The 16438-nt window shown below is 42.2% G+C and overlaps 1 protein-coding gene across 7 annotated transcripts in view; it reads right to left on the bottom strand.

Moving 5' to 3' along the window:
* Nucleotides 1-12779: 12779 nt before the first annotated feature.
* Nucleotides 12780-16438, bottom strand: part of UNC79 (unc-79 homolog (C. elegans)) — a 108295-nt gene continuing 104636 nt past the window's right edge. For 6 of the 7 annotated variants that reach the window (XM_014957644.1, XM_014957645.1, XM_014957643.1 and 3 more), the window contains 2 exons: nt 14888-14929; nt 14022-14222 (listed from right to left, as the gene is read on the bottom strand). In XM_014957644.1, the coding sequence (XP_014813130.1) occupies nt 14022-14222; nt 14888-14929 (243 nt within the window). Of the gene's footprint in view, nt 14223-14887; nt 14930-16438 lie in introns of all 7 variants that reach the window. The other variant, XM_014957642.1, reaches the window with a different exon arrangement.

Here is a 16438-nt window from a genome sequence, read left to right as displayed (position 1 = left end):
AAGCAGTCTGTAGGCTCCCAGGGGCCTGGTGTGTTGAAAAGCATTAAGTTAGAGACTGAGGACGTGTCTGTGCTCTGAGTGCAGCAGTATACAGAGGTACCTTAGCTAACACTGAGTGAATCATCATTGAAAATAAACAGCTCCATTTTCATGACAGAGTACGAGAGGGCACGCAGAGGAGCTTACATGCCGTGACTCCATACCCTTGCAATAACTCATTCATGCTTCCGTATTTTGTATAAATATTAATATCTTGCAATAGCACATCCATTAGCCCTCTTCTCCATCCTGTACAAAGAGCCACCACTGAAGCCAATGGATGCTGACCCACTTTATATGACACCAAGGAAACAAATAGCTGTTTTTTGGAATGGCTCTTCTGCACCAAATTCATAGTGCAGCAAACAGGGAAGCGAGGCAGGCCCATGTCGAGCACCAGACTCACACACCTTCATCCCATGAAGAAGGAGAAGAAAGATGAAGAACGGGGCAGGCCAGCACCATGTCCACCCCTGGGAGCATCACCGTGCCAGACATTAAAAGCTTTACTGCCTCTTCAGTACATTTCTGCTTCCTCTCTCCCCCAGGGAAGTTTCTGAGATTAAAAGCTTAAAAAGTCTTCTAGTTGTGGCAGGAAAAGTGGGTGCACTTCATAGGGTCCCTTTAGCCTCTCTGTCAGGATCAGAGGAAAGGAGGTTGCTCGTGTCCAGCCCAGAACTTCCCCTAGGTAAATTGCACAGCATCCCTGGCAAAGTTTCTGGGATGGGTAATTAAATTGTTCCAGCTCAGGCTTGCACACCTCCCGGGGCTGGCACGGTGGGGATTTAGCAGGAAACCAGGAGCACAGCCAGCAACGGGTCTTCCAAGTCCACAAAGCTTGTTTTCTTATGCTTTTCCTACTCCATCATGCTCCCCAGAAAATGGATTACCAAGCTTCACTTTTAACAATTTAATTTTCTGAGTGTGTTTTGGCATTGATCAAGAAGTTGTGTGTTTTGGACTTTAGGTGATTGTCTCTGAATTGCTACCCTCTACACATGCCTGCAGTGACAATACATGCCTGTGACATTTTTGCTAAGCTAATCAGTTCCTGCCACTGAAGCTTAATAACTGTTACTCCTCTGGCATGCAAGGCCTGAGGTTGTTCTACTAAGGAAAACAAGGGCAGAAATTGAATCTGAGGAAGAAAACTTTCCTGTAGGATGAGAATTTTATATAAGCCTTAATCCTTGAATATTTCTTACTAAAATACCTCATAAAAACTAAGAAAATTAGAACATCTACTGCTGCAAGCAGCAATTTTTATTTTTTTTTTTGTTCATAAAACAATAATTTTTTTACATATCTGGAGAAAAAAATGCAGACTGGGTTGCTATTCTGGGTCAGATTCTGCAATCCCAAACTCACTTTATTGCCAACGCAATGTTTATTGTCATTACTGATAATCGTAAAAGGATAGCACTGGATTTTGGTCCAGTATTTGCAGACTTCTCTCTTTTCAGTCTTTTTTGGGGTGTTTGGTGACTACATTTCAAACCTCTGAAGAAGGTTTGAAGAAGATGTTAACAGCAAATCTGCACGCACGGCCCCAGTGGCGGAAAGTGGACTACAGCTCCAATGAGCAGAAGGGACAATTTAAGATACTCCTCTTGAATATGTAGATGTCCTACATATACCAAGGAGCCACTTTAGGGATATAAATTCCCCTAAAGAGAGTACAGATGTGTACTGTGTCATATATATGCCCATTGGTAGCTCAGGGTCCAGAGCTCTAGTGTTTCAAAGCACTGAAGGGATTAGACATTCAGAAAATTAAGAGGCATCTCTCTAGAGAAAATACAAACTATTCCAACAGCCTGTTATGCTATTGCTCATCTCTTCCTCCTTCTGCCTTTTTATTGCTAAGACCTTTCTTTCCCAATTTTCCCCTTTGTTTAAATTTAAGGATGTCTCTTTGCTTCTTAACAGGAAGAAATATTTCATCCTAGAAATGTTTATGGGTCACTGACAATGATGCACCATTTGTGTTTTGCTCATTAAGGACTTCCCAGTCAAACTTCAGCTCTTTCCTGTCTATTGCATCAATTAATCTTCCATTTGGCATTTGCTTGTCTATTAACACTAACAGAATATTGTTATGAAAACATATCAAGTTGCCCTTCTTAGACTATGATCAGTCTTTCTGGCATGAAATACAGTAAGGTTCAATCTGAACTTTAACTTCACTTCTAAATTTCAAAACATGATGTAATCTGTAAATGCTCAATAAATTAAACTCTCTTTGTCCTCCATCTGCCACATGAGCTAATCTACTTTTAAATTTTGTTATACCCTCAAAACCAGATATCGCACCCAGAAAAAGTTGCATCTGAAATGCTTCTTGAGTGGGTAATTTCCCCTCTGTGAGTATTGAAATTGATTAAGAATCATCAAATAAACTTTTTGTTTGGCTTTATTTTTTTTGCTTATGGGGCCATCTGAGCTACATCAGATCTCCGTCTCTTGGGCCCTTCAAATTCCTTTTAAACCTGCTCATCATCTTTTGTGCACAGATCTTTACTCAGAGACACTGGGTGTAGGCAAGTTCCTTTTACACATCCCAGAGGGGTTCACAAGTATAAATATGATTGTCGTAAAACTGCTCTGAGGAAGGTCAGTCTTACTTCCCCCACAGTGTGATGAAGGAAATGAGACACGGATGCTTTGTCTAAGATGGGTCCCACTCCAGGACCAAGAGCATGGAAGCCAGACCTCTCTTCTCCATGTCCAGTCCTAGAGCATTCCTGTGCAGACTCATTTGGTTTCTGACAATTACTTAAGTCACTGTAATCACAGTGTCTCACTTAATGAATGCCCCAGATTAAACAAAGGGTTTTTTCCTATATGTATATTACGTAGAAGGTCTTTGCAAGTTCCAGGTCTGGTTTGTCTCACAAAAGCATAAAACTTTTGTTTCAGTGCTTCAGGGACAATTTAAACCTGTGTACACTGGAACTGAATGTAGTATCAAAGTATATACATTTGAAAATATGACTCTCTGTGACGGCAAAGAAGATCAGATAATTTGAGGACAAACAAATGTAATTACGTAAATATTATTTCTTTTATTCCAAATGTTTTGTACCTAAGCATTAATTTAGCGGGGATTTTAGCTTGGCTAATCCAATAAAGAGCAATGACTTGGAATAAAAACAGCGACAATTACTCCAAGTACTCTGCTTTCTCTTGTAGCAAGCAGCCGATCCCACCATTAGCTTTCAAGCTTTCAGACACATCCTTTACCTCTCACCCACTGCTGACATTTCCCAAATGAACCGCCTCCGTGGAAAGCAAAGTTTCAGCAAACAGTCATTCTCTCCTGCCACAGGATATCCCACAGCTGTCTTAGACAGTGAACCTAATCAGCCTGCTGGGGAGAGCTGAATTATTACAGATGTAAGACTGATTGAAATTAGTGATTCCCTCCACTTAATCCCAGTGTGAGAAAACAAGCCTTTGCATATATAAATACCAAGTTATCTCAAGCAAGTACGGAGTAATAGTGACCTGAAATACCTGCATTGTTCTGTCAGTACTGCATGAAGTAGTGGAATATCTGGTAAACCGGTTGAATGCTGATTCCAAGTTTGTTTCAGATTGTCATCCTGGATATAGCTTTCTATAGGAATGAGTCATAACAATTATGACTTATTAGATTTCTTAGGGAAGATCTCAAGGCTCTAGCCCCAACCATCTGCATCTCATAGGAAGAAGTCATAAATAAGCCTTTACAGATCCAGCCAAGATTTTTTTGTATATCTTTGTCACAGCAGCTGGTGCTGAAAGAAGAGCCTCCAGGGACAAAGGCAACACAGATTTCCAGTGTGGCACCCTGGATCAGGAATAGAATAGAATAGAATAGAATAGAATAGAATAGAATAGAATAGAATAATTTCAGTTGGAAGGGACCTACAATGATCATCCGATTCAACTGCCTGACCACTTCAGGGCTGATCACAAGTTAAAGCATACATTTGCCATGGCAAAAGGAATAGTACTGTGGAAGAAAAGGAAAACTCCCAGACTTCAGAACAAGTCCAATACCACTGTATTAGTCACAGAAGGAAACTGCCCAGCCCGACCGAAGGAACAACTCAGGCCCATGAGAGAGATAAGATCCCACCAAAAGTACCACTTAGTCAAAAATTGCTCTGCTGGAGCAGTACTACACTCTGCTGATAGTGGGTGCCTTAACATATAGGCACCCACTATCAATAACGCTTACTTCCCTTCCCACATGGGATGAACAACCTGCTGTAAATGAGCCCACACCAGCACAGCTAGGACACGGCATGCTGGTGCAGACTGGCAAGCCCATAGATGTCCCCAGGATGGGAAATCACAGTCCCAGCCAGTGTCCTGATAGCTACAGGGAGGCACCTGTTTACAAAAGCCAAGTCCTCTGAAAGTACTGTTTATGTTCACCAGATTTACTTTTCTTTTTAAATCATAAAGACCTTACTTTTTCACCATGGGTTCATTTTCAGGGAATATTCCTCCTTGTGGTTTCTAGCATAGGCCAGGTGGTGGAACTCCACTTCTGAGAGGGTTTCCTGAACCATGAAACCAGTGGAGTACCATATTCCAATCACCCTATTTGTTACAAGCAGCGCCTTAGATCACAAGAGACTGTAACAAAGTCATAAGGCCCACTGGAGGAGAGAAGAGCTATTTAAAGTAGATCTAAAGTGGAATTTTCCATTTTATACATATGATAGATTAAGCTGCAACTGCAGCACGCTGCTGCAGAATTAGCCATGGATCCAATTATGACTCTTTTCCCTTCAGCCTTGTAAAGCTCCCTTTCTGAATTTGCAGTCAGCAATAAATCAGTCAATGTTTATCTAAAATGCTCATAATGCTTCCCGCTGCTTTGTGCTCTTTGTCAGTTTGTCCTTAGATTGCAAGAAAGTACGTTGTTTACCCACCCTGCAATCATTTCTGAGACATCTAGGGAAGACCTTCACACATACCGGGCGCTGCTTTTAATGAGTAAGGCTTTTAACTTTCATTAACTATGGGGTCAGTACCAGCAGTGCTATTTGCTGCATGCTGTGGTTTAAGGGTGAAAAAAAGACTACAACAATAAAAAACACTAACAAGAGTGTCAGCCCAGCACATGGGCTCTCCTTCTCCTGGGCTATTGCAGAGCATAAGCCCTCTGAAGGTTACTTCTCTGCCAGTTTCAAATATTGACCTTGATGTCCTGTCCCTTGCAATATTCTTTAAAATCCATCATCTGCAAACTAAGTTTAAGTCAGAAAACCTAATTAGTAACAGAGACAATGAATAACAAGCTTAAGGAGAGGGAGGAGAGAACCTCTTGCAGGTGGCCAGCTCTTAGCTGAATAATTCTCTGTGCAATGGTCATGCTTCAAAAATTTAATTCTCTGTAATTTCATTTAGGATGGGCAAAACAAAACCAAATGAGCAAAGTGATATAGGATTTCATTTATATTCTGGCAGGTACATTCATCTAAAGTTTACCTATAATAGCTGCAGTTACTGTACCTTTCTTCCAAAGCATTTAATGGTGTGAAACAAGTGGCAATTAAAAAAAAACATACAGGACCTACTTGGCATTGCAATTTGCTATTTTTATACCAAAAAAAAAAAAAAAAATGGATTTCTATAAATCGGTTGCTTACCTGAAGGCAGTCTGATTGGAAGTGCTCACCTGTTCAGACGCCAGCCAGCACAGCAGGAATCAGAATGCCTTATTCCTGTATGAGGTTGTGACTTTATCCTCACATGCTCTATGCTGGAATAGTTCAGCACCACATTTAAAAAAAAAAAAAAAAAAAAGTCTCCCTACTGTCAGACTGATTGTATTAATCTGAGATTCCTACGGTCCTTCAGACTTGATTGCTTTTTGATTCTTGCTTAGTAGAAGTGGCAATAAAGAAGCTGAAATCATAATTACTATTTAGAAGGCAAAGGGGAGGCCACTTCAGTTTTGTGGTGAGTGGCACATTTTGTTGCTTTGATTAAAAAGTTGTTCTGAGAAGCTTAACTGCCTCTGCAGTATTCAGAGCACACGGTATTTACAGAGACGCTTTGGGGATCACCCTTACAATTTTTCTGAGCTATGTTGATGTTGTTACTTAAGCATACTAGGGCAGAGAAGCAGTCATTGAATTTGAAATATTCTTTTTATCTTAAAAAACCAAATCAGTCCTCTCAATGATGGAAATATATTTTCCTTTCAGTAGTTCTTAAAGTGCTATCCATCTTTATTAAGGCTCCTGAAAGGAGATTTTCAGCAACAGAACACCCTCTAACAACAAAAAAGTCTTAAGTATCAAGCAGTAATTGAAGGCCTTTAGCCCAGAACTGCAATGACTTGCAAGTGCCTGCTCCCTTTGAGATGAATGCCCAGAAACCTCTAAGGGTCAAGGTTTTTATTCCCTGAGAGTGAGCCAAAAGTGAGCATCACTGGACAGCCATGACCTACCATTCTTTTCTGGAGACAGCAATAGCTGATGGATTCATCAGTGTATTAAACAATCCTCCGAGCTAGCCAGACTCCCTTGAGGCTCAATTTTCACTTTTAAAAAAATCAATACACCTCACTGGTACTTTCAGCTTTTCATATGACAACAGCATTGAGAATTAATATTTTACAGAGATTAATAACAGAGGACTAAGGAGGGCATGTAAGATTTGGGTCCACTTCAGAATCATGTGAGAGCTCAGCTCAGGTAAGACACTGTTTGCTTAGAGATATTAAGTTATATCACATCTAGGCTTTTTATTTGATAATGCCAGGATCCTTCATGTTGTCTATGAACGTAAGATCAACTGTTCCTTTTGCACTGGAATAATGACAAAAACCCCTGCTAGCTTCAGATCTAAGCTTCACCCAAACTACACAGATTTATTTGAGGTGCCTGCAATGTTTCCCCCTGCTCTAGGTACCAGTAGAAGTATCTCTCTCATGTCAAACAGTAAAATTAGCTGAAAGGAATGTAAATATCCCAACATCCAAGGTTCGTTTCCTAATCTCTGAAACTATCCCTTACTAGAAAAGTGAGTTGCAAGTTAAGCTTGTTCCCACCAAATCTTTTGCTACAGGTCAGAGTTGTCCAAACCTATGGTTTTCACCTGCTGAGACCCTGAGCAGGGAAGGCAGGGAAGGCTCAGTCCCACTCAGTTCTTCCAGTGGGACCCTCAAGTCCATCTCCTGAAACAAAATGGGGGGTAAAAAGTCAGAATCTGCCCTCCTGTCTGCAGATGGCACCTGAGAAGAGGGTACAGCTGGAACAACTTCATTTACTCAAATTACCTAACGAGGGAGGTAATTGCTTTGTAAAAGTTATGCCCTTAGGGCTAGCAAAAATCAACACATGGCATTTTCAGGCTTCCTTGAACGGTGCAGCTGATGCCTCCCAAAAGAGGACTTCAAATTTGCAAGCTGGCTGCATCCTTGTTACTGAACAGGGGCTCAGCTCTCCAACAATCCACCCAGCACCTTCAGGAGGGATTCAGATCCAGCTTTAACATCAACTGGTAAAGTTGGTCAGGGAAGCCTCAGACTGGCACAGTCTACCTGCACATCCCAAAGCATCTAAGCCATCTCCCCTGGTCACTCCTGGAACACAGCTCCTCCTTGGGTCTTCAGGTCTCTACAGGCTATGCTCTGTGCATTTGTGAAGAGGGAATGGAGACCGGAGACCAACGTCTCACAAAACGCCTCTTGCTTTGCTGAGCAGTGATGGAGTAGCATTATGTCACACTTGGGGCCGGTCCATCAATGGAGGCCATAAGAGGGGACCAGTTACTTGCCCCCCTCTCCTTTAGGCATTCTAAATAGCACACACTCACTAGGAAGCCCAGGAGGGACAGGAAAACACCCTCAATCTGGGACAAAGCAGAGCCTTGAAATGCTACTGTGGATTTAACTTCCCAGCCATGTCCTTCTGCTCTGTTTTGTGACACATTGGGCAACATTATTAAATTCCCTAATTCTAATACCTTTATTTGAAGCAAAGTATCTTCAGCAGCCCTAACATTTGATCTCAGCCTCACAACTGGGGAAAAGCAGCAGCTGTTTTGTGGTTCAAAAGGAGCAGAACAATAACCTACTGAGGCTACTTCTCCTCTATGTGGATGGGTGAGTCAGACAATGCAGATCAGTTAACCCAATTCAGTTAATAGAATTAATTTTCAAATTAGTACACATTAGGGGAATCAGATGCAATTCATTTGGACAGAAATGTTAAAAAATATTAAAGTAATTACAATGAAACTACCTATATATAAATATTGCTTCTGAAAAGGTTCTGAAGGAGGCAGTCGCTACATGGAAGTTTTTGTCTTTGAAGGCTGGGGGTGCATAGGTTTGAGTTTCATAAAATCAGCAGGAAGCATATTTTCTTCCTGGCTTGTCCAGCTTTCATCACCCTGACAACTCTCAATGGATCTTAAATAATCATTACATATGGGCTGAGAAAGCTCTGACTGGGATCCAGGCATAGATGTTGTTGGGGCTGATACATTGGTCTGGTGCAAGGAAAAGGAAATAACTGGTTTGAAATTTGAAAGCTGGCCTTGGTAAAATAAGCTGTCCCTCTCACACTCTTCCTAGATAAGCCTGGAGATATGTCTGGGCTATTGTTACTGTGACACATAGTTAGAGCAGATAAGCATGTGATATTTGAGCCAGCTCCGTGTCTTCTGCGTGGTGATCACTGGGAGGAAAACACCAGGAGTATTATTTTCTGTGTTACTGAAAGGCTAAAAAATGCTTTCATCAGGTCCAGTTAATAGGGTCTCCTGAGCAAAATTTGGGCTGCAGCTACTGGAGCACGAAGATGATTTAGGAAGTTGCTGAGCTCTGAGATGTGTGTGATCAGAGCAAACTGAAGAGGCAAGATGAGCATAGGAGACCAGATGTGCCATCCCCCCCATGACAAAGACAAAAACCTCCATTGTTGGCTTGATCGTGCAATGACAACAAAACCTCATGTGGAATAAATGTATCTGGAGGAAGAAGGTCAAATCATGGCTGCATCAATTTAGCAGCTTGATCTGACACCTCTCTGGAATTGACTAGCACCAGAAACACATACTGCTCCAGTGCTTGGCTGCTTCACAGTATTAATCCTTGTGTCTTCTGAGTTATAAATACGGGGTTTGATACTGAACAGATATAAATCTTACCTCTCTGTAGACTTCAATACACGTCTGGCACCTTGTACTTGCTTTGGATCTCACTAACCAACACCACATACACAGGATTTCCTCAGTGGTGCAAAATGGGTAACAGTTTTAAGGAATTATCTCTTTTAAAGATGTTCCTTTGTATTCTGTTTTACTGATGCTCTCCTGTATGGCAAGGGTTCACAGGTTTTGAGAAGCTTTTGTAAAGAACTTCACTGCAATCAATTTGACTTGACATGAAAGCCATGAGCTGCCAGAAAAACTAACCTGCCTAAAGAAACTATGACCTATAAAATTTTTATTCTGTGTGTAAAATTCCCAGGCATGCTATTGTACCTTTTCGAAAAGATTTAAAATAGTGAACCAGCTGTAACAGTTATGTTGCCCAGCTGCTGAATTATACATGGAGAAAATTGACCCAGCATTACGTTGTGTCTATCAAACTTAGAGCCTCCCGGCTCACAGTCATGGCTTGTCAGGTTTGATGGGGAGCTGGTTAAATGCAATGTCAGAGCAGGTTACCTGGGGCGGCGCGCAGAAGGCGGCTGGCAGCCCTGTGGTATCTATCAAACCCAGCAAAATACCGGAAAGTAATTCATAATGTCGACTCCCAGTGACCGAGCAATGGGTTCTGCTTTGCCATGTTAACGCCTCCTAACCATGAATGAGCCACCCTTCCCAAGCACTGCCAGCTCTTCACAACCTCCTGCTCCTTGCACAGGAGTTACGACACACAAACCACACACGTCCATTAGCTGAAAGCCCCCCAGTACCCAGCGGCAGGATTTAGGGACCACAGCAGCTCACCAGGCTGGCCAGGCCTCACCCTCACGTGGCCTCCTGTTACCTGAGCCATGACATCTCCAGTGGTGGCCTCTGGCTCCCCATCAGTAAGCCCTGGGGAGGATATCCCAAGGGTGGATTCAGGCTGTCTTCCCGATCCCTCTGCAGCTAGAGAGGCACCGGGACACCTTCCCCTCCGCTGGCTGTTCTCACTGCCGTCCCTCGACGCTCAGCCTCCAGCTGAAACTGTGCTTGGCAGAACTTGAAGGGAGTAATTCAGACTTATAAATCAACAGACAAATGCAGGGCCCTTCCTTTCCAATTTGCATCAAGCCAAACAGAATGCGTCAACTTCAGGCCAATTCTGGTGCCGTGGCCTGTGCCTGATTTGAGGCAGACTGCTTCACGGATTTCATGGATTTGACAGAGTTGGAAGGGACCTCTAGAAATCATCTAGTCCAACTCCCCTGCCAAAGCAGGGTTGCCCAGAGCACGTTACTCATGACTGCATCAAGGTGGGTCTTGAAAATCTCCAGAGAAGGGGACTCCACGACCTCCCAGGGCAGCCTGTTCCAGGGCTCTGTCACCCTCATCGGAAAGTTCTTCCTCATATTTGAGTGGAACTTCCTATGTTCCAGCTTGCGCCCGTTGCCCCTCGTCCTATCACTGGGAATCACTGAAAAGAGTCCGGCTCCATCATACCTCAACCCTTTAGGAACTTGTAAACAAAGATGAGGTCTCCCCTCAGTCTTCTCCAGGCTAAAAAGCCCCAGCTCTTTGAGACAAAGACCCACATCGTTGACTAAACGGCCCCTGTGGAATCAAGATTCACAGCCTGCTGAAGGAATATAGACTTCAGCCCTGCTGAAGGAATATAGGCTTAGGCCCTGCTGAAGTCACAGTAAGATTCAAGAGGAAAAACAGTGGAAACCCTCCCCCATGGGTGTGTGCAGCCAGGGGAACAGCACAGGAACCTTTGCTGCAGGGCTCTTTTCCAGGACATGCCAGCAAAGACCACACAGCTCTGGGCTCTGGTAGTCTTCACCCAGCTTGAAAAGAGACCATGCAGGCCAGGGTTTAGAGAGATCTTCAGGCCCAGAACGTTCATCTGTCCTAGAGCACATTGACTCCTGTCACAGCATGACAAACAGAGCCAGAAAACCCACTATGTGTTTCTGGGGCCTTTGACCCGCCACGGCTCTGAGGAAATGTCATGGAAAAGTTAGGCGTAAGATAAGGCACGTGCGCAGACTGTGCCCGATGGGCTGCAAGAGCCTTTTGCTGGTAAGCTCCATTCCAACAGGCAGAGGGACAGCACTCCGAGGTGCCCAGCATGGACCTTCACCTCGCTTTTAGGACACCGAGTTACACAACCCCACAGCCGGTAAGGGGTTTTACCCCTCGCTTCGTCTTGTTGAAAATGTCCCAGTCCGGCGCGCAGTAAATTGATTCTTTTACTGGGTCAGGCCTGGCGACAGGCGCTGATTTAAGTGGCTTATTGCAGGAGCTGACGAGACGCGGCTCCCGAAGGGCAGCTCTCTGTGGTCAGACAGAGGATGGATCCCACTCCTGGTGGCGCATCCCCGGAGACGCAGTCATGCTGGGAGCGGGGCAGAGCTGGAAAGACTGGCCTCTGCTATTTGGTAGCATTTTCAGGGAACACCAACTGTTGTTTACTTCCTGATCTTCCTACAGAATATAAAGGATTGCTGCTCTGGGCTATTTCAGACAGATAATGCGAGTGACTCATTTGAGTTGTGTATTGACCTCAGGCACTGTAAAGATATATTTTACAGCGCTTTTAAAAGCAATTAATGCAGATTTCTGTACTTCTGAAGATGCCTAGAGTGCACTTAGAGATTTTCACGAGGCGTTAAACCATGCATCCCTGGCCAAGCCTCATGTTACTTGTTATTATTAAACACATCCCAAACCATCAGTCGCACCATCTTCCAGGCTGCATTCTCTATGCTAAAGCAGCTTCTGAATTCATATTTGCAGTCTTAATTTACCCAACAGCCCTATAAGAACTGTATTAATTATAATCAGTCACAGAACCATACTAAACTCAGTATTCAGACATGGAAGTAGATCCTGTGACCATGATCAGCTAAATCAGGATTTAGCTCCCGAGGTAAACCCCGAGCTGAAACTAGATCTAAATATCCACAAAGTCTTAAATTGTTTAGTTATGGACGTGGATTCAGTATGTCTGGTTTTGGCTAGGATTTCATTTTAATATCTACTCACCACTATACTTGCATTCTTTTTGTGTTTTGCCAGTCTGCCAGGAGCAGGGGAATTGGACCAGACGACCTCCATAGGTTCCTTCCAACCTCAACCATTCTGTGATTCTGTAGTGACTATGAGCTGATCACTAAATGACAAGGGAAAGGGAAAAAAGAAGGGAGGAGAACATGTATAATCATTTCTGTAGCACTTTGTTCTTTCTTCCCCATAGCCAGTCAAAAGCTGGAGTCCATTTTAAGCTTACAATCTATTAATGTGTGAATCTAAGAAGGAAGGAAAGCAAAGTCTCTCTCCACTGAAAACACTGACAGGGCATCTTTAAAGCAAGCTAACGCATGCTTTACTGTCTTTGTTTAGGTTTGGGGTGGCTTTTTTAAAGCATAATGGTACTTTAATGGCACATCTGCAAACATTTCCATTTTTACTTTGGTAAATGCACTGAGGAAAGATCGATCCTCCACAACTGAAATGTACTCAGGCAGTTCTTTAGCGGCATGCCTTTCCACTTCCATACAATCAGGGAGGAACAATGTTGATTCTGAAAGTGGTAATAAAGACTAGGAATTTAATAGCGTTCTAATACACAACTTAAATGTGCATTTGTTATTATTCTACTCAGTGCATTACAGGAATAAATACACAAAATACAACTGTGATGGCACAGATTTAGGTATTAATTACATGAGGTGGTGAATCATGGTGCTCTCATGATTTTATGTAAAATCCATTGAATTAATTGAGTCTCCTTAGATTCCAATGGGCTTTGGCTGAGTTCTTTAATGATATTAAACTCCATCTGTTATTAAACATCATGTTTAATACAACAGTATGCAAATGCTGTTATTTGTAAATATCATTATGCAAAAGTTCAGGTCCAGTCGTGCTCCTCTTGAAGTCTGCAACATAATTTCTGTAGACATCAATAAGAATACATCTGGGATATCCATTTTTAATTGCACTGTATACAAGTATTGACAAAAGAATACAATACAGTAGTCACAAAATTAAAGAGGCTTCTATGAAACCAACAAAGAACAGCAGCACAGAATCAATGAAGTAAAAGCAATATTTCAGAAAAGAATAAGTCAGACTTGGCAACTTTGGAAAACAGTACTGAAGAAAAAAGACAAATTAATTGGCACAGTTTAACAACCTAATTTCTAAGTGCACTTTATAATAACTCTCCTCACAAGCTGCTGTTTTCCCAGAAGATGATGACAAAAAGCCTCATTAGAACATCGCTGTTTTATAGTGATAGGTTTTATTGCATTGCCAGCTGTGTATCTAAAAAAACAAAAAGACACCCCCAAAAAAAACCTCCTATAAAGGTTTCTAAAAATCCTATTTTCTTTTGTTATCATCAAAAAATAGCAACATAGCACTTTCATATGTTTGTGAATACCCACAATTCTATTTTTAAAAAAAATAGAAGTTAAAGAAAAGTGATTTTTGTCTTAGCTTCAAAAATAATGTAAAGAAACATTTAAGAACAAGATATTTCAATGATCATAGAGATATGTACAATGTGATAGATTTGAGTCCAATCCTGCAAATAGATGTTCATGAATGCAGACTTGAGAACCTGTTGATTCTGACTAAGTGTAAATAAAGACCGGCAGGACCAGGCTCTTAGCTTCACCCATTATAAGCTTTTCCACAATCTGTCCTAGGCTAAAAAGTAGAGATACAGTATATACTCTGTATACTGATTTATACAAAAGGTCTCTTACAGCTCTAACCCTGTTATTGCTAGGCTAAAAATGAACATTTGGAACAAATTACGTGAATCATAAAGGATAAAATTGAGATGCAGCTTCTGACGACTGAATTTCCACTTGAGCCATTTTAAACTGGGTACACTGCAGCCATTTGCGGAGCACAGATGAGCTATTGTTCATTTGTCCTGACCCCTGTAACATCCTTAGGCTGTGATGGTTGACATTGCTCTGGATGGCTTGGAGGCGTAGCTGGAGTCCAGCAGATAAATGCTGTTAAAATAATGCAAAACATTCAGTTTCTTTCCTCTAATACAGCACTGTGGAAGGTAATGGTTGCTGGCCAGGGAAAGTTCTGCCACTGCCCCAATGTCACATTTTTTTCTTCATCCTGCACTGTACTGTTGCCATGAAAGGCAAATGTGCTTACAGAAACAACTCCATACTGAGACCAACTCCAGCACTTTTATACTCATCACCAAAATTCTCCCTCACCTTGCTTTCTCTTACAAACAGGTCCAGCTAGCACAGTTTTACCCAAGCAAGCAGGCCCAAAATATCTGCTACAGAACCCAAATCCATCTCCTGAGTCAAGAGCCACCATCCTGATTTGTCACGGGACTCTCAAGCCCAATACAGCAAGAAAACCCACAGCTGAGGGAACATCCAATCACACTAAACAGGGAGGAAAGGCTTAGGACCTGGTTAGAGGAAAGTGTTTCAGAAGGGAGAGGAGAGCAGTACTGATTACAGGACAACTGACTAGTTGATGATGCCCTACATATTCTCACACCTGAAACCTTCAGTGCTGAGCCATCCAGTGCATCTGGATATGCTACAACGAGGTGTTCAGAGAGACCGAAGTGATCTTATTTCCGGAATTTACAGATATGTGTTAACACTAAGAATAAAAGGATAAGGCAATAGAAACAACTTACCTTTAGATTCGACTGTATCATTGGCAACCACATTGGTATGAGCTGTAAGAAGAGAGGTATATTTTCTTATTATACAAGTGACTGTAAACATGCTTCAGTTACTGTGAGACAGAGAAGGGTATATCGTCTATACCACAACTCTGAAAATGTAGTTATTTTTAAATGATGGATAAGTTTTGGGGCAGGTCACTCTCAGAGGGAAAGAAGCCAGCTTCCCTTGTTTGTAGCTTGATGAATCACCAGTAGCAATTACTGACATCCTGTTTAAGGCAACGATGACAGTACAGAATAAAAACTTGTTAAAGGAAATCACTTCTTATTTTCCTTGTGAGGGTGTTCCTGTATGTGGAGGTGAGCAATATTGAAATAAATACAGTAAACATTCTGCATGGTGGGGTATACATCAAGAACTGAAAAAACATGCAGCAGAAGTTTCTAATAACAGGCCAGATATTTAAATGGTGACCAGCATTTTATAATCCACTAGTCACATCAGCGCTTCACTGGAGAATGTGACCTGTAGGCATGGGGGCACAGGTAAAAACTCTAACTACCCAGATAGACAAGGCAAGGTCTGTGACTCTGTCACCTGTGATTGTATTGATACATATTTCAGCCTCCTGCTCGTCAGAGAACTTTGGTTTCTGGGTAAGTATAACATGACAAGCTTATGAAAGACAGAGAGGTATTTCTAGCAGAAGTATTCATGTTCTCCAATATTAATTTAACCACTGAGGTTATTGTTCTAAAATGTTCCTCCAAATGGCATTAAAATTTGCAATTTGCCAATTATGCTACCGGGAGCTGCAAGTTAAACCTAATCACTATTGACAACATTAGATAAAGTGCTGTTTCCCTTGTGCAAGGAACGATAATTGTTTCAATTTCAGTGCTGTTTTGCTGGGGAATCATATACAGTTCTGTCAAGACTGATTACTTAGTCTACTACATGAAGAACCGTGTTCAAATCTCAGCATTTACAGAGAGATGCATGCCAAAACAGCTGGAACACAGCCAGATGCAGCAGAAGTGTGAGTTCTGTACATCCTTCCCTGGGCTCTCACCCTAATGAAGTGCTTAATAAGATCCAGTGGCCACAAGGTCTGATGTATTTTTTGGAGAGGAGGGAACAGGGAAGCATACTGAGAAGCCATGCTCCCCATGCCCCACAAAAAAAGGTCACTGAAAATTTCATCCAGCATTAATGAAGTTCCTCTGGAGCTAAGCCAGAGGTGAGGGGACTGGCGTCACAAGTTATGTCAAGCAAGGAGGGAAGATAGGCAGAAAACTCAGGGTATCCCTCTGCATCTGAACCAATTCACTGGACATCTTTTACAGTCAGCTGAGAGAACCAAGCACTTCTCACATCTAGTTCATCTTGTCCTAAAGCAGATATCCAAAATAGACCAAGATGAATCATGTCCAAAACCACCTGTTTATCTCCACTGACTTTAAAGGGCACTCACAGAAACTAGTTCAAATAGATATCTACATTGTAGAGGTCTACAGATCATTGTCCTTCAGCACCACTTCTGTCTTCCAGGGTCTGGA

Source organism: Calidris pugnax, unplaced genomic scaffold (genome assembly GCF_001431845.1).
Source record: "Calidris pugnax isolate Ruff unplaced genomic scaffold, ASM143184v1 scaffold211, whole genome shotgun sequence".
NCBI lineage: Eukaryota > Metazoa > Chordata > Aves > Charadriiformes > Scolopacidae > Calidris > Calidris pugnax.
The sequence above is the reverse complement of the archived record's forward strand: the minus strand, read 5'-3'. Positions and strand labels throughout refer to the sequence as shown.